The sequence below is a fragment of the Tauraco erythrolophus genome, chromosome 19 (assembly GCF_009769465.1).
Source record: "Tauraco erythrolophus isolate bTauEry1 chromosome 19, bTauEry1.pri, whole genome shotgun sequence".
NCBI lineage: Eukaryota > Metazoa > Chordata > Aves > Musophagiformes > Musophagidae > Tauraco > Tauraco erythrolophus.
The window spans coordinates 10,539,033-10,558,020 of NC_141483.1; the positions used below are offsets into that span (position 1 = coordinate 10,539,033).

The 18,988-nt window shown below is 39.0% G+C and overlaps 1 protein-coding gene across 2 annotated transcripts; it reads right to left on the reverse strand.

Moving 5' to 3' along the window:
- Window positions 1-1,096: 1,096 nt before the first annotated feature.
- PIWIL1 (piwi like RNA-mediated gene silencing 1) lies at window positions 1,097-18,560 on the reverse strand. 2 transcript variants are annotated; one of them, XM_009978334.2, is made up of 20 exons: window positions 18,480-18,560; window positions 16,659-16,777; window positions 15,755-15,891; window positions 13,974-14,188; window positions 12,723-12,844; window positions 11,980-12,060; window positions 10,879-11,076; window positions 10,405-10,516; window positions 8,179-8,299; window positions 7,453-7,570; window positions 7,180-7,294; window positions 6,684-6,871; window positions 6,008-6,080; window positions 5,475-5,675; window positions 5,074-5,177; window positions 4,494-4,564; window positions 3,795-3,948; window positions 2,834-2,959; window positions 1,973-2,120; window positions 1,097-1,213 (listed from the first exon to the last, which is right to left on the reverse strand). In XM_009978334.2, exons 1-20 carry the CDS (start codon window positions 18,558-18,560, stop codon window positions 1,097-1,099), a joined length of 2,601 nt encoding a protein of 866 aa, XP_009976636.2. The 2 variants fall into 2 exon arrangements, with proteins under 2 accessions (XP_009976636.2, XP_086479555.1); XM_086623429.1 differs by having other exon boundaries at window positions 15,755-15,880; window positions 16,630-16,777.
- Between the last annotated feature and the right edge of the window lie 428 nt (window positions 18,561-18,988).

The window sequence follows — 18,988 nt, forward strand, 5'->3', positions numbered from 1 at the left end:
AGTGAAATTATGTACTATTTTGCACATCAGTGCATCAATATTCTTTGATGGAAGTATTTTTCCTCATTTAACAAGCATGCCATTAAACATTAACCAAGAAATTTAGTTCATTCCAGTTATGAATGAACTAAACAGAAACACTTATTTCCTCACACTATGCAGTAAGTGAAGTTACAGGACAGGCCATTGTAAGCCACACAGCCCCATAACGGCATTCGGGCTTAGACAAAGCCATCGCGTTCTGGGAGGGAACACTGTAGCCTTAGATAAATAATAAAGCTGTTCCTGTAGCTGTGTTAAGACACAGAAATAACTTTGCCTCTGACACTCAATTCTTGAGATTTTGGTATACACAGAATGTCCTCCTCAGCAATGCCAGTTTGAAACAGTTCCACTTCACTTCCCCTTCTCCTAGAGTGACACAGGAGAACACCAGACAGTTTCTCGTTAGGCTGCAAATCACTCAATAGAGCAATTATTAAAAGCCCTTCCACAGGTTTTGCAGCACTATGCAATCTTAAAACAAAGCCTCCATAACCAAGAAGGGCTGACAGCCTCCTTTTAAGAGATGAAATAGTTTAGGAGACAAAATTTTGCCCTATTTTAACAGCCAAGAAAAACAAGGAAGCCATAATTCCATCTTGAAAATTAAGAGTGTCATGTGCTAACTAGAAGTTTGGGGTTTGATCTGCATAACTATACATCTTAAATGCTAAAAATAATTCTGTGTAAGACTTCCCCAAAACATAAATAAAAATAAGAACAACTGGTAATCTTTTGTGAAGAATCCCAGAAACATTTTAGTAAGTAAGTAGTAAAAAATACTAAAGTATTATATAGTTTTCATAGGAAGCAGAGACCTATTCAAAATGCAGATCTGCTGTCTCAAGCTTTTCCCTGCTACAATGAAAATAAAGTTCCACAACTGCACATACTCATTAGCCCATAAACATGTGTCTTAAGGGAAAAAAACAAAAAACAAAACCAAAAGAAACGGAAAAAAAAAACACCAGAACAACACAACACACAAACCCTCAGATAATTCTACATTCCCTAGAAAGGAACGACACTATTTTTTTCAGCTGGTAACTCAGCTTCAAAGATAGTAAAGTTTGTCTGAAAGCAGCAGGTTTGGTTCTCTGTGAATACTCTGACCGACAAGGAAAGCCAGTTTGTGAGCATACTGGCAAGGAGCAGGTACTCTGATAACACCCTGCAGAAGGAAAAAAAAAAAAAAAAAAAAAGGAATTATTTTCTGAGTCATTTACATAAGCATGCATTCACTGCAAGAGTCCTAGAATTCCAAAGTCTGGATACAGGTAAAATTTATATTCCCTGTAGTTTATGCCAATTTGTGAAAACAGCATTACCTACACTGAACACATTAAAAAAAACATGCTTTATAGAAGAACAGATGCAAAAAACTTCCCAACTCCTTTCCCCTCCTCGCTTCAGAAAGCCTTGCAGGCAGGTTCACGTTTGATGCTGAATCTCACAGAAGGTGGGACACGGGTAAGTTGTGAAAATCTCTGCTTACTAAACTGACAACTCTAAAGCACACCTCAGGCAAGAGCTGACTGTGTGCTGATCTTGGGGTGCAACAGAAGAAGCCTCAAGGGAAATGGAGCAACACAGTTCCATCTCCACGCAAAGAATTAAGTATCTCTGCAGGTAAGAAATAATCATCTCAGTTTTGCTTTCGACATAGAATTTGGGAATCATACTCAAAACAACAAGTATTTCCTAGTGAGAATAAAGACGATTTTAATCTTCAGACTTCAGAGAGATCAAGTAATTATAAAATGTGTAGTGCTCAAACCTTCGCTCCAGGTCAGAAGGAACACTTGCAGGCTTTTTGGATCTGCACGGGTGTTTTAAGGATACCCTTTTCTACCTTCTTGTGGGTTGTTACTGCATAGAGATGTGTAATCTTAGGAGAAAAGTACCATCATTTCCCAGAGGAAACACTTACCGACCAGTTATAGTACATGTGGCAAAGTTTGTAGGTTAAACGCTGCAAATGATCCGGTTTCAGTTTGCTCGTGTCATAAATCACATTATAGTGAGTGGGTGCAACGCAACCATTCCTCACTGCCTGACTCACAACAAAGAAATCATACCTGCAATAGAAGGAACAAAACCCCACAAGTCTGATACAGAAAGGGCTGCTTTTCTTCAAAAAATGCCAATTCCCACAAATTTGTCTTATTTTCTTCAAGCCTCGTGTTTCCCATGAGCCTGAGCTGGGCATGACGTACCTCAGCTGAGCGTGACGTGCAAAAACACTCAGCACTAGCAGCAGGCAAGTGAAGCCAGTGAGCTCTGTGCACACCTACACACAGAACTGCACAAGGCTGAGTCGTCTTCTAGCGGCTCCCCTACCACCACAGAGTACTTCCAGCTCGTAAAACGCACCCGTACCAAGTGTCAACATTTATGTGCAATGTCAAACCCACAGCCAGACAGGACTTTGTTTCCGTCAAGGACAGTTGGGCAGCTCTATCAATAGGCACTGATTTGGTACTAACTCCTTAAAAGTCAAAAAAAGAAACACCAAAAAGCAAAACACACAGAGCTTACTGAAGGCATATACAACACTCTGATCTATACAAACACGACCTGTTGGAAACCATGAAATAACGGCATCATGGATTAATAAAATGTAAGCTTCTCTTTCTTCCATCTACACATTCACTGTCATTTCTTTCCAAAAGGACAGAAGTGTGGAAAGCATCCTTCTACTTGATCCCAGAGCCAATTTAATACCGGGTATGTTTCCTTTATTATCAGGTTGCCAGCAAACAGAAGGAATGTTACTTCCATATGAACTTACCACTCCGGTCTGGTAACCTCCACATCAACAACAGTACCAGGGGGTGGGTTTCTAAGTTCACCACCACACTGTGCAAAGAATCTGCTATTCACTCGTTTCTTCACAATTATCACAGTAAGTCTTGGACTAAAATAAATGAAAATAGAAAGAAAAACAACAAAACTATCCTGAAGAACTGCACTGACAGTATTTCAGAAGCAGATTCTCTAGAGTTTCAAACTAAAAACGATTTTAGAGTTCTCCAGGACATTGATTTCATATACAAGTCTTCACTAATTCATTGACTTAGAATAACAGACTGTTGTTCATAACTTTAGATTTTCGGTTTGAGGTGCAGCTTTGATACTATTTCTCACCAATCCAGCTTATATTTAACTTCATAGAAAACAGACCAAAAAGGGATCTTCTAAATACAGATCTGATTTCTACCCTATCTCTTCTTTTCATATAGAAAACACTGGTTTAACAGTATTTTTGGTAAAAAGCAAGCCATTAACAGAAGCTAAACAAAGTAACCACTTCAATTCCTACAAGCTGTAGCTTGTTTTATGCTCTGCTTGCCTGCAGTGTCAGGAAATATTTTCATTTTTCAGACCAGATAAAGGAACCAGGTCACTGCAGTTGGTAAGTTCTAAAGCAGAACACATACGATAGCAATCAGGCCATAATCAACCAGTTGGAAGAAAGTATTAATTACCATATGCATCAAGAATGTCTAAAGAGTATGCGCACACATGTGTATTGAATACTTACGTGGAGCATGCACCAAAACCTTTTTCTATTACTACAAGTCAAGTATCTCAAATCATGTAAACAGTCATCAGAAAAGCAGTTATCTGAGCTCAGGTAAAAATAAATACAGATGAAAAGACAACACAATCTTCATCTGTAACCACTTTTTGTACCCCAGTGTGTATTTCTCTTACAGTACAAAAAAGGGGGTTGGTGGAAACGGACTTACTTGTAATCTTTACCAACACTCTTCAAGGAATCCAGAAATTGAGGCACTTCATAATCAACCAAAGTATTTAGTTGTCCATCTCCTACACCATCACGATACACAATAATACGAGAGGGCAAATACTTATTCCACCTGAACCAGTCTCTTAAAGCAGCTAAAAAAATAAAAAAAAAAATATCAAAAATCAGAATAATAAACCTGTTAGCTATAACGACAATTCATTGCAAAACAAAAAAGGATTTTTATAACTGGAAAAACAAAATCATAGAATAATAGCAGTAAGTTGTGAAACCTAAGGTGCTCAGTGTTTCAGTAACCTGAAACAGGTACGCATCATGACACACTAATGTTACTGCAAAAAGAACTCTGGTTTACCTGTGTACTGACAAAAAGAGAAAGAACCTAAGGAGATTATCTGCTCAGAGGCCTCTCTCACAGCAAGGAGCTGTCAGTCTGTTCCCTCTAAAGCACTCTTCGAAGCACATTGATTATTGTTAAGAAATATGGGCACCAATGAAAGAACGTACACAAAATGCTATTAGTTTTCAGCAGCATTTTCAACTGCATTTTTAATCTGTTTTTATCTAAGTGCAAAGTGGGTAACGCTTCCTATCAAGGCAGCTGAGGAGGTGTGTTTTGAGGAAGCTAAACTGTCATTCCTTAGATCTGACTCAACAAGAGCAGAAAGTCTTCCCTTACTTTGCAAGCAGACTTTGAGTCCGTCCACAAGTTCTTGCCCACGACTTTGAACAGCACAGCGGGAGAACCACCTGTGAAGAACAAAATAAAAGATGACCTTCAAAGCATTTCCCAGGTTTCCTTCAATAAAAAAATAAAATTTTTAAAATGGCTATGATCACTTAGTCTTTATGGCTATCGTGAGTCAAGGCAGTCAAGGGAGAGTTAGAGTCCTATGAGAATACTTTCCTGGCAAAGCCCCTGTGGTAGGCACATACCTTACCACATATGCAATTCCTCTCAGTAAAAAAACTTTCACACAAGTCAACTCAAAAAGGAGAAGAGCCTGTCACTCTGATGCCCTCTATTCACCCCAGCCCTTGCCCCACTATCTGCCCCCTCTCCCAAGAGCTGTAGAAGGAGGACAAGGCTACTCCTTAAGGGATGCAGTGGAAAAAATCATTCACAATATATAGTTCTTAATAACAATGTCCAGTAAATCAATTTGAACACTTTTCACAATGGCTCACCGCATTCAAGCTACTTTTCAATTAAGGGAAAGATAAAGATTCTATTTTTCCCTTTGGCATTCAAATCTTACCGTGTCATTGTTTGATTGAGGCTAGCAACAAATCCTGCAACTGACTGCTTTCCAGATAAAGTGTCGTGGTAACAATCAATTCCCACAACCATTACCTGCTTCAGCTTAAAAGGAATCAATAGAGAACATGTGTCAGTACATGAAGACATGCCAAAGCACCCATCATCTCCATATTATAGTGTAACAACATCAGGACATAAGCTGCACGATTTCAGGACACTTCAGTAAGCCATGAGCACTGAGTTCTTGTGTCCTTATATCACTTCATGCCTCTTCTCACAGACACAAAACAAACTACACAAAGAATATTCAATTTTCTTTTTTGGGGGGAAAAAAGCTTACTTTTTAAATAAGGCTCAATAAAGAAAATGGGTACCATTTAAAAAAAAAAAAATACTTACTGGGATCTCAACACTCCAGAGTTCTCCACCCATTTTACAGTTCATTTGTAAGGCAATTTTTGTTGCTATGGCCGCAGCAGTCTGAGGCTTGCTCAAAGTGCGAGCAATCACACACTGACTTGGAATAGGACAATCTGTACATAAGTATTTCTTGATAGCATCATATTTATCCTTTCGGGAACTAGACAAAATACAAACTGCCTTTAAAGAAACAAAAAATGTTTTTAAGCCGCTGCATTCTCAGACTTGTGTAACAGTTGCAGTTCTTTAGGAAAAGTTTCTTACACTCAAGAGAATATTTCAAGTGTTCGCAGTCAAAGAAATACCTGGAAATTTTCTATACTTGAGAGTCAAGTACAAAGGCTCTTTTTCCAGAAGGATACTCATAGTCTGAGGTTTGAACAGGAGTACAAGTAGGCACGTAAAAGATACTCAGGAGCCAAGAGTTTTATTTCTGAGATTGAATCTCACTAGGCTTAAAACACTAATTACAGACATCAATATGATTTGAAATTATGGATTTGAATACATACTATGTTTGTGTCAGGGGTAATACTTTGTTGTAAAACCCTTAAATAAGCTTCTGTTCTATCATCCACTTCAATCCTGAAAAGGAAGAGAGAAAAAAAAACTTGTAGAAGAAAAACAACAGTTATTGAAACTTCAGCGAAACCATAAATGCTTATTATGCATCAGTACTGTATGAGTGGCACATTCATAGCTATTAATAAATACACAACATTCACACATTTTGAAGACTAAGAGGAATCATCCTCAGTTTAGGCTTCCAAGAGCAATGAAACTCAAAGTTAAAAGCCAGCACAGGTACTCAAAGGAAGATATTTGCAACAAGAAGAAATCAGAATACATTACATGTCAGCAAGAAAACACATATTCCTACTTGTATTAAAAACATCGCTCCACTTGAGAAGGTTTTGCTCAATTATTACATATCTAATACTGTTTGGTTTTGACATGCTTTAACCCTCAGTGAAAGCTCTCAAACAGAAGCATGTATAAGAAAATCCGTCTCTAGCGAAAAGCAAACAATTTGCATACTGAAACCGACTGTGTTTTACTAAAAACCTCACAAAAGTCAGTAGTGTGACATACCATACCGTCTCCTCATTTAACAGACTAAGCATCTGAATAGGTAAACCTTAACGAGCATTAAAATTGTTCTTCCATCACGTTTCTAGAGACGCTTACATGGTTGCCTTGTTCATTTTGATTCCCATCGACGGAGTGACTTTAAACAGGTTCTGAACTAACGTATTAGCAACATCGGAGTTGCGCCGTGTGTATATCAATAACCAGTTGTCCAGAGGCTTTGCACAGATTAAGGGAGCTCCCCTGGTTTCCTTTGACCAGTCAGCAAACTGAGGATTGTAATCAAACTGTAAATATGGGAGAAAAAGAAAATCAGCACCCTACCAAACAAGCTGTACCACAACTACTTCCTGAAACACTTCAAGAACAAACTGTAACACTTCTGCCTAGAATAAATGACTTGATTTTTGTCTGTTCTTTTACTGCTATTGTTACTAATTTAAAATAAGTTTTATCTAATCCTTTCAAGAAATCCTACACTTCTCAAAGGGTTCGTTCATAATTATTCAAAGACATCTACGATTTTTAGCCCAGGTAAGCTGAACTTCCTTCATCAGTGAGAAATCCAGACGATTTTAGAAGTTGTCTTATTTACCACATTTCCTGATTGAAGGATCCTTTCTGCTTGAACAACTCTTCCAGTAAAGGATAATAAATTAGAATCAAAGCTTAAACCCCAGTTTCGGAGCTCCTTCTGAACACTCTCATCTCTGTTTAAAAACAAGATTTAAATTAAAACAAAAAAATTGTTCTTGCTGAGACTTTTTTTATCAAAATCAGTAAAATTTCCAAAGTTTTGTTGCAAGAAAAAGTTTATATGATAAACTTTTCATGACAAAGAAGCACAGAAGATTTTAAGGTAGCATACTTTCGGATGTAGTCAGTAAGTCTTCCAATTTCACGCTGCCTCTGCTCAGGTGGCAGTCGTGTATGCATAGCCAAGTCTTTCATCATATTAAAATCATTACGCATCTTCTCAGTTAATCCTGTTAACATCAAAATATTTTTCTGAGTAAAAGTTTGACTAAGGAGTAAGAAAAGTAAACTTGCAAGTCATGCAGATTAACTACGCACGTGGTGTCAGTAGTAATCAAGGCTTTCAGTTGCTCCCTATACATATATTCCCATATACATAGAAAAAAAACGTTCTGGAGTTTTGCACTTCAGAGGAAACCACACAAGACACACAGCTCTTGATTTACATTTCCAAAACAAAACAAAACAGTGCTGAGATGGACACATACTGCTAGTGCAAAGTGAGTAACTCAGAGGAACATACGTATTTATGTATCTTTAAAAATTAACAATTTATAGTAAATTTCTCTTTTTCAACAGAAGTTCTACTACCAAAAACTCTACAAGTTATCAGTGGGCCAACACTGAACACCGTTCATAAAGACTATGCAACATCAAAACTCTTCACACTTTTCACCCTAAGTATCTAATCTTTTAGCTACAAAGCTTGTTTCTAAACGCACAGTTATACAAACAAAACATTTCTACTTAACTCAGCAAGAGGCTGCTGTCAAAATACCAGTTTTGGTAGGCATTATGGTTTGACAGATGCCTTGATGTGAAAAAAATGCTACAGTACCCGTTAGAAAGCACAGCTCTGGAATTAGAACCACAGGTCCTGGCATCATGGTTGCTCGCTTCCTCCTAGACTGACTGATCAAGACAGGCTGGTTCAAGTCAGTAATTTCTTGATTATATTGCTGTTTTAGAAATATACATTGTATGTTAGTTTATTCATAACAAACACTCACTTTTCTTAATAATAATGCTCACTTTAGAAAAAGATGATTTTTCCTAAAACAAACAAAACGAAACCAAAAGCAAGCAGCAACTCTTTCAATAGCACATCTAACCTGAGACGAACTGGTTTTGTCAGAAAAGGCCCAACAGGGAAGCACTATTCTCTCTGTTGGTGCCATCAAATTACTGACTTGTAAGAGACAACAGAAACAAGGCTTCTGCCTTGCTCGAGGCAGTATCATCCAGAGTATCTAACTCAAGATGAGGATGCTCATTCCAGTTCAGTAATGGACAAGGTTCCTGTCCCATAGAGCAAGTTAATTCAAGACATCACAAGAATCAAACAAGATTCCAAGTAAAGTCTCTGAAATTCAACCCTCCTGCAACCTTTCCTTGCATCTGGCAAGAGTTCATCTGTCTACCAGTCACTAATTTAGTTTTGGGGAAAAAAAAAAAAAAAAAAAAGGCAACACAAGCTGACAGTCAAACAACATACTTCATAGTTGGACTTTTTTCTTTTTCTTAAAGAGAACCACACCTCAGAAATGAGCCAAAAACTAGTATCTAAAACCAAAAAAGTGGTATCACAGCAAAGGCAAGAAGGCAGAGAAAATTTGTCACTTATAAACTCTATCCTGAACTACAACTGATAACACAAATTTTGCTTATGAAGTCCCATCCTGTTTTACAGTTGAAACTGATGTGCAGAAACATTTCACGAGTACAGTAGCAGGCCTCCATGACAGAAAAGGTTAAGCTATGAAAGACATACCCAAACTTTGTTTCAAAGAAACAGAAGTATCAACACTAATTTATTTTGACTGGCTACATATTCTACCTCCAGTAAGTTATCAGCAAACTTGCTGAGGGTACGCTCTGCCCCATCATCCAGACCACTAACAGACATTAGGCAGGACTGGACCTAGTATTGACCCTGGAGTACACCACTAGTTTACTGGACTCCCAACTACACATCGTGCTGCCAATCACCACCTCTGGGCCTGGCCACTCAGTCAGCTTGCAGTCCACTTCGTTGTCTGCTCATCCAGCCCAGACTTCTTCAGCTTCTCTACGAGGATCTTATGGGAGAGGGTGTCCAAAGCCTTACTGAAATCCAAGTAGACAACATCCACTGCTCTCCCCTCATCTACCAAGCCAGTCACTTCATCACAGAAGTTGATCGAGCTGGTCCAGCGTAACTTTCCCTTGATGAAGCCATGCTGACTACCCCGATGACTTTCTTGTCATTCACATGCCTGGAAATTATTTCCAGGATCAGCTGCTCCACTGCCTTCCCAAGGATCAATGTCAGGCTGACTGGCCTGTAGTTCCCTGTGTCACCCTCCCTGAACTTCTTCAAGATAAGAGTGACATTTGATTTCCCTCCAATCCTCAGGCACTTTACTGGTAGGTGCAACACATCAGGGCCTGTGGACTCAGGTATGTCTAATTTGCTGAAGTATTTCCTGACCTGATTCTTTTCTACCAACGGTATGTCTTCCTTGCTCCAGACTCTTCCCTGGTCTCTGGGGCCTGGAAATCCTGCATGGCAGTCTTGCCAGTAAAGACTGAGGTGAAGGTAGCATTCAGAACCTCATCTTTTTCCACATCCTGTGTCACCAGGGGCTCTGTCTCATTCACAGCAGTGGGGTCAAATTTTCCCTTTTTATCCTTTCATCACTTATGTACTTATACAAGCCCTTCCTGTCACCTTAGACATTCCTGGCCAGACTCAATTCCAGTTGGGCTTTGGCTTTCCTAACCTCATTCCTGCATGCTGGGACAATGTCTCCATATTCCTCCCAGATTACCTGTCCCTGCTTCCACCTTCTATATGTTTCCTTTTTCAGTTTTCCCAGGAGCAACTGGTTCTTTCATGTAGGCCTACTGCATCTTTGCCTGACTACTCATGCTGAATCACGTTACTTGTAGCATCCATTAAAAATAAAATTCCAGTAAAGAAAATGATGAATTGCAAATCCATGCATCATACGTAAACCTCTAACAATGCTCTAATGTTTCAAGTTAAAGCATAACACACACACTGATAGGTAAGTTTCCATACCCTTTTGTAGTAGTCCACGTAGCTGATCTCAGAACCATCTGCTTTTCTAAAGGTACACTGTGGATTAGCATCCCAGTCGATGTCATCAACTCTGTATGTTCTGTTATTATACCTAAATAAACAATTTCATCAGGTTTTTAAAAAATCTTAACTCTAATAGAAAAGAAATAGAACCGCAAGACAAAAAAAGTTAATAGCAATACTCACGTAAGTTGAAAGTTTTGCTCCTATCAACAGCATTAACTTCAGGTTTTCAATGTTAACAGGTTATCAATTCTACTAAAAGCTAAATTGTAATAAAACCAAATGAAAACAGAACTAATTTAGTATGTACTTCCTGCTTTTGTAAATGCTGTCACCTCCATCAGTTTGCTAACTTGACAACAACATTTTCATGCTTTGTATGTTTCAGGACATGGAACATCCAAAGAAATAAACAGATCTCTAAGATGACAAGAGTCCAAAAAGACTTACTTTGTAAGAACAATTAAACCTATCAGCTCTTTAGCACAAGCATCTCTAAATCTTTCCTCTTCGACCTGGTAGTACAGGCTGTACATAAAATCCAGAACAGTTTCGCTGCGAAGAACCTTATGGCTCACATCTGTACATAACATAATGCTTTCCTCGTACTGGAGGATAGAACTTGTGAAGCCCGGCCAAACCACCAACCTGTCGAACGAGAACATACAGAACCTCAACGTGTTTCAAAGCATCTCTATTCTTGCCCCTTGAGTTATTCCCGTCCACTTTCCCAGACACTAGAAAGCAGTCGAGATACAAAGAAATCATGATCCAAACATAAATAAGCTCCTGAAAGTTAACAAAACGAAAAACATTTCACATGCAGGCACCTTCAGTCAACTTAAGATAAAAGGAAATTAAATGAAGGATATAACAATATAACTGAAGTGAAAGAAAGGCTGCCTCAAAACCTAAGAAATCCATTTCATGCTATTAGTCTTAAATATCTCACATATTCAAGACATTTTAAAAGAGAAAAAGACGAGCAGTTGATCTAGTAGAACACTGTCCACTTTCTTCCAGCAAGCAGGTTGTGCAGGCTAGGTCAATGGCAAGGAGCACGCCACAGCCAAACTCAAGCTTACGGACTTGTACCACAGGCCAAGGGCCGGCCAGAAGCATCAGTCACGTACGGGATCCCAGCAGAGAACAGGGACAAGGTATGGCAGCTAGCAAGAGGTGAGTTCCAGAGCTACCCATCCAGCAGGGTATGGCCAGACATGCATTTACATGGCAGATTAAATGGCCTTCAGAAGGAAGGCTGGACACTCCTGAGCTTTACAACTCCAGTATTCAGGGATCTCAGCCTTATAGACATTTCAGCAAGGTTTTTGACATTGGAGCAAAATGTAATGGCAGAATACATGCTGGTAAAGAGTAATGAAATCTTACACATACATGAAACTAAGTTAGGAGAATGAGGTCTCACATTTCCAGGGAATATCAGTTTAAGTCCATGGGTTTATTACAAGACAAACCACCAGAGTGGTATCTAAATATCACCCTTTCTCCCTGCACCCCTCCTAAACCTGAGTATCCTTCTTGTCAAACCTGTGATTAGGGATGTTGATTGGGTCACTGGGGTTGTAATAGTTGCGTCCAATCTGCTGCAAATTCAACATCTTCAAAAGCCTAGAAGTTGAAATACGGATGTCATTTACCATTATTATTCAGTTTATCAAACTATGCATGGTCCCATCCCTCTGCACCATCTCATTTTTTGTTCATCTGACTAGATGAAACAGCCACAAATGTGAACTTTTCATTAAACTCAATTTAGAAAGGCCATGGAGACTTATTAATGACAATTAATCAGTTGAGAATAAGTTAGCATACAACCCAACCCTTCACCAACCAGCTGAAGGCAGCAGGCTCAACAAGCTACATTTCTGATGAACCAGGCAGTCCAGGTACCACCGTTAAGTGGAAAGACTGCAGCAAAAAAGGTAATTTGCCAGTTTAAGGTCTTGCACTACTATTTTTAAGAGGCAAACCCACAGACACAAAAGGAGGGCTGAGACGGACTAACTGCCTACAAGTTAGCATTCCAGGGTCAATCTGCTTGCTCAGGGAAAAGGTACAAACTCATTTCACAGTAACATGTGCCAGAAACACACATGTAACTGCCCATTAAAATGTTGCCATGTGTGGTTGGCCACATAGTAACAGTAGCTGCAAAGGCTTAAAAATTTACATTTGTAATATTGATTTGTAGTCCATTCTGCAGAAAGGAAAAACTTAAGGCAGATATTTTTAGAACGACTTCTTATAAAGACATAACTTGGAGAGCGAACCTTCTAAAAATGATGTTGTAAAATTGCAGACATGTAGGTGAAGTAGGTGGCAACTCATTAGTCAGTGTGATTGTTATCTTCACATCCTCTCCATTTCGAGTCCTACTAAACACTTCAGAAACCTGAGAAAGTGAAGTTAGGTTAACAAAACTAGAGACAAACAGGGCTGTAACTGGACTTTGCTCCATTAATATTGAATTTGACTTACACATTAAGATTCTAATTAATACTTCCAAGACTTCGCTGAAACAGGAATTTGATTTTCTACTATGACTATAAATTACAACCTAAAATGCTTCACTCATTTGGGTGAAGACATCTAATGGAGGAGTAGAATGGAGACTATCCCCAAAGCAGCTGAATTCAAGATGAAGACAGGGAGAGATCACTTACCAATTACTAGTGTGGGAAAAAGACTCAACTTGAGGAAATAACATATTGCCAACTAATATATATTTAATTACCGATTCACATACTGGGAGGCAAAAAGACAAACATTTAAACACACAGTGAAAACACCTTCCCCCTCGCTCTTTTCCAGGCTCAACTTCACTCTGGAGTTCTCTGCCCCACTCTGTTACAACAAACACCACTGGCTACACTCAGTCCCTTTGGAGAGGCAATGAGTAGCACAAGGGGTGGGCGGCGTGGGAGAGGCAGGGGTTACCATCAGTACATGGCGTTTTCCCTCTGCTGCTCCTTTCTTCTCAGATTTTTCTTCTGCTCTAGCATTTATTCCCCCCTTTTTAAATACACAGAGGTGCCATGAGCTTTGCTGATGGGCTCAGCTTTGGTCTGTGGTGGGTCTGTTGCGAAGTCAGCTGGAAACGACTGTGTACAGCACAGGGCAGTTCCTAATCTCTTCACAGAGGGGCCACCCAGACCCCCCTCCCAGCTACCAAAACCTTGCCACATACACCCAGTTCGTCCCCCTTTCAATTATGTTGGATGTTAAAACACAGAAGTTATTAAAAGATCTAAGCAGAAAGAAAACTAAAGGGAAAATACTGTCTGTACTATCCACCTCTAGGTGGATGATTATTCCAGCCTACAGAACCTAAGCATTAGAACCAGAAGTTAATTACCAAATTTATCTACACAAGCAAATTAGCTTACACTAATATATTCAATCCAACTAAATGCTGCTTGTGGGACATCAATTCTCTAACCTCACCTACACCAGTAAGAAACAAGAAGCATCATAAAATGCAAGTCAAAATAAAAAAATAAAACAGCATTCTCATATCATACCTTATTCTCCAGTTTTTTTGGCAGGAATAATATTGATCCATCAAATGCATGTGTCTTTCCAATTAGCTCTTCATGCTGAAAAAGCAAAGCTGATCGAAGACGGCGTGCTTCCATCTCAGGACTATAGTCAACGTGGTACTGATACAAAGCCCACTGGGGTCGAGATGTCAAACGAAAGTAATTTGCAGTCAATTTTATGATATTACCTGAAGAACCTAAAATGAGAGGCAATCATCTTAGTAGTACAAAATTGTACCAGTTTACAGTAATTCAACAGCTTTGAGAAATTAAAAAAAAGGCATTCAGACAAAGATTAAAGGTCAGCAGTGTTCTGCAACTGTTCTGGCTCAGTAAGCTACAGGAAACGCTCACACAGGCACAGTGTTATCACAGACACCTGCTAATTAGAACTTTGTATAATTCTTTCAGTTGTCAGGAAAATGCTCACATCAAATGACGTAAGCATTTAGATCAGCAACTTGTCTCCCAAAGGATTAGTACCAAGTACTAGAGAGATGAATTTCCACCAAAACATAAACTTCCTTTGAGGACCAATTAATCTTTCTTTATGTGAATCATAAACATACAACAAAAACAGAGTATCATTCGCTACAGATATCCCCATTCCTACTCATACGTGATAAGAGGACATTTCTTTTGGTATTTCAAGATTTTTTCAAACAAAACAAGTAAACAAACAAAAAACCCACAACAGTAAGAACTAGCTCCAGATCACTTATTTAAAGTATTTCTTCCTATTTTTTCATGCCTCATTTAAATTTCTTTTAGACATAAAGACACAAGTCTCATTAAAAAAAAAAAATACACTGCAGAGAATTATGGATCATTCATTTAATTTGGCTTTCAATATCCATCTTTTCCTATCTGAAATACAACACCCCGTATGAAAAGAAAAAAATCCTATCACATACAAAGCCCAAACTGTAGACTAGAAAGCCATACAAAGCTACAAAGAGAAAACAAACAGCCAGCAACAGAGTTGCCTACGAAGTACAGCAATCCACTATGTAGCATCAGCATAGCTCCAGACAGACAATCCAGGTGAGAAAGAAAACTACTGTACTGCTTCTGGCCTGAAGTGACTTGAGCAGAAGTAAGCCTCACCATGGCTGGGCCCATGGCATGCTCCAGTTATCACTCCATTAAGCAAAAGTGGGCTACAGTTGCTGTTATATGGTTGTGATGTCTCACACAATCACTTGCAATAGGAAACTGTTATCAGCACACAACCTGCACCATTTAACACCAAAAAGGATTGCATTTGAGCAAGCAGGCAGGACCATACTGACAGCCTGCTTTTACTTCTTTTCATATGCATGAGTTTGTCTCAAGGAAAGAAGCATATCACCTTTTATTTAACGAAAAAGTTTCTTCAGAAGAGGTCTCAAACTCCACATTCATTAGATCTTTATGAATTTGGTTAGGTCAATGTGCTACAAACCAGAACTTCCAAGAGCAAATCTCCAGAGTTCCGAAGTCCTGCTTGAAGAAGCAGACATTGGGAACAGACAAGGATCATCACTAACATCTAAATAGTCATGATTTAAAACGCTATATAACTTCTGCCTGAAGTAATTGCCATCAGACATGTCATCTCACTGTTCCTCTTCAGACATCAGAAGCAACTTGTATCTCTTCCTAGTACACAACGAAGACTTTTTTTATTTGGCCCTCTAGGGGATACTAAAAGCAGAAACAAAGCAAATCCATTTTTCATTTCAACTTGCTTATTACATGTCTATAGTCTAATCGAAACATACCAGTTTTTGATTCTTGAACATGTTCTATGGCTTGCCGGGTATTTACCCCGAGGTCATGAAAATCTCTACGACGTCCACCCCTGTCTGCTAAAGACAATTCCTGAAATCCCACAGAAATCTGTAATCCTGTTGTTTTGAAAATTGAGGAAGAGGAAGAATTACAATCAAGTCTTAAATACAAATAAGAATTAAATACAAATCAAATTTGAAAGTCATATATATATAAAATTCAGAGAAATTATGAACTGTTAAGTTTCAGCTTTTGCTATGTAGTGAATTTATCTTAAAATAGCATTCAGGTATCATATATTAACTTCCAAGATTCACAGACAGTTAACTAGTAAGCAAACCGAACTGCTCACTAGCTAGACGAAAAAAAAAGACACAAACCCTCCAAATCAATACTTCTGCAAATGCAGGGAGGACAGATCTTTCATTTCAGCTCCAACCGGCATCACAATGTTTAAATATACTGTGATGTGAAATAGGTAAGTAAGTTCAATTTCCTTATTAAGATTCAAGAAAAATAATAAAATGAATTAGATTAGGTCAATCAAAATGAAATTTACTATTGGTATTCATGCCAATTTGTGTCAATTGTTTTCTAATTTTTTTTTTTTTTAACTATTTTGATGGAGGAGATGGTACAGATGGAGTAGAACACACATTAGTTTTCAACACTTCTGGTTCAGTTATACTGCACCTTAGAATGACAATACTATCATCACAAGGTATGTACAGTGAACTTTACAAAGTCTTAATAATAGAACTCATTTTGAAAAGAAAAATTAGAAACACAGTCTAAAGAATGCCTTAATTTCATTCTCTTCAAAGACTTGCTATTGTGGGCAATGACATTTTTCACCCCTTCTGACCTTTTGGCCTTCTCTCAGTCTGGCCTTGTGGAACACTCTGAGGGCCCCTCTGTCGCCCACGGGCACCAGGTTCCGACACGGATGGGGGAACACTTGGCTGCTGAGGCTGCAGGCCGCCGGGGGGCTGACTTGGCACAGTCTGTTGAACCTGCCATAGTTAGAAATAACTTTTCCTGCTGCAATGGAAGAAACAGCATACTTCCAAGAGTACAGCACAACAGAGTCACCAACCAAGCACAGAATACTCAAATACCCAAGTATAACAGTCATGTAAGTTTAAATCTTTTTTCCTATATTAAGTAGCAGAGATGCTACTCAGTACTTCAAACTCCAAAATAACGTGGTTCAGAAAATTTGGTTTTTAAGTTAATATTAATTTAACTAATAGTAAATGCAAATCTTCCCAAGCTCTAACTAAAGTTTCTGGACTTCTCATTTTTAACAATCCCTCTGACACTTCAAGCAGCTGACTACTTATTTTGTAAAAACAGTTTTTGCAATTTTAGTGTCTAGTGAATCAATAATATTAAAGTGTCATGCCTGGAAGAACCACAACACACAACCTTCAGCCAGAACAATCCCACAATTCAGTTTCATGTTACCAGATTGCAGGCTGCCCCAAAAGTTAGTAGTGCCTCCAGGAGTCATCAAGTTCTCTACTTTAAGTGTAAGCAAGAGGCCAATATCAAGGATGATCATGAAACCTGAGCTAGAGAGCCGGCTTGACTCTGCCTTGCCCTCATCCATTAAATGATGAGAGCAGAGCTCCACGTGAAGTTATAAGCTGAGGGAAAAGATTACGCTGGGATAGGGTCCACTGTACAGGTGTGGGGAAGGGGGTTTCAACAATCCACACCTCTGCAGCAAGAAAGACCACAGGGTTGTCAGGACATTAGTAAGGAAAGGCAGGCCCTCAGACTCCTTAAATCTCACTAATGCTTTCTGATAAAAACCTCAGTAAGAAGAACCTCTGTATCAGCCCAATGTAAAAGTCAAATTATACGGTTCACTTCCACAATCCACAGCTAGTTGTTCCCATCTTCCCCTGTGACCAGCACAGATTACGTTCTCACTTAAGCAGAGACAGAGTGCATGTCTAAGCCCTCACTTTCCAAACATCTAACCACAACCTCTTTTCAACATGTCTTTGGAACACTTCTGGAACTGACCCACGTGGAGATACACACAATCTACATGGTAGAACAGTGGCACACTATACAGAAAAAAAAAAAAAAGCCAAAAACGTCTTCTCCACTCCACTCCAATATTCATAGTCCACAGAAAGTACCTAACCCTCACCATTTCCTTTACTTTCCTCTGCACCCACAGGAGCACACTGATATCACCTCCTGACTTCTGCTAACAATTCTATTCAAATCAAAGAGACCAAGTTTGAAGTAATCAGGTCTCTAAGGTTTATAAATTCTGTTCCAGGTTCAAGAAGGGCATAATTTCACTCTTTGAGAAACAGAACTGTGAACTACCTTCTATCATGATTTAAACTCATCTGACACTGACAAGAAACAGACTAGAAACACTCCTCCAGTCTAATCACATTCTCAAATCAAAGGTGATTATTAAAAATGGACAAATTCAAGAAACTGCTTTAAAAAGTCTCCAGGTATGTGGCAACAGCTGCGAATACAGAAGTATCGGCCATTTTCAAACTCAAGTTTGACCAAGGCATATATGCACAAACAAGGCCTAAACACTAGTTCAAATGCAAGAGACAGAAAGTCTCTTGATGATACATATATCACCTAAGATATATACCTGATATTCAAACAGAAGTAGTTGAGCCATGACATTTCAAAGTCTACCTGTGCTCATTAAAAAGAGAACCAACTTACAGCTGCAGCTCCTACAGGTGGAACAGCAGTCTCCTGTCCAGGAGGTCTTCCTCTTGCTCTGGCTCTAGCTCTTCCTGTCATCTTCTCTTCTAAGACAAACCATCTTCAGCATTAGTTTAAGTCTTCTCCTTCCGCATCTTTATTCCAATAAATACTATAAGCAACACTATTGCATTTACCCTCATTTGATTTCGACTGGTTTGGTAAAATACACCCTCCTCTGCAAGCTTCCCTGCTCTACGATCTGTACATTAACACAGTCACAACAGGTAGTGTGGGGAATCTACAGCTTCTTATAGCCAAGTTTGAATAAAGCAGCACAGCCCACCACAAATTCTGAAGCTGTGAAGAAAGTCAACTACACTGGAGAGCACAGCAGGATCTGTGACCCAGGCCAAGCACAGCTCGAGCCTACTGATGTTACTTTCAAGTTACACTTGAGAGTCAATTCAGACCAATTTATTATGTTATTCTAGAAGAAGCGTACACTTCACCCACAGCCCTCACTA

Excerpts from the sequence above, each read along its gene's own strand:
- PIWIL1 (XM_086623429.1), bottom strand. The coding sequence starts at position 18,560 with ATGACAGGAAGAGCTAGAGCCAGAGCAAGAGGAAGACCTCCTGGACAG. Across the intron at positions 8,300-10,404 it reads ACGTGGACTACTACAAAAGG|CAATATAATCAAGAAATTAC; the intron begins GTATGGAAACTT and ends TTTCTAAAACAG. Across the intron at positions 6,872-7,179 it reads TCCTTCAATCAGGAAATGTG|TTTGATTACAATCCTCAGTT; the intron begins GTAAATAAGACA and ends CCATATTTACAG.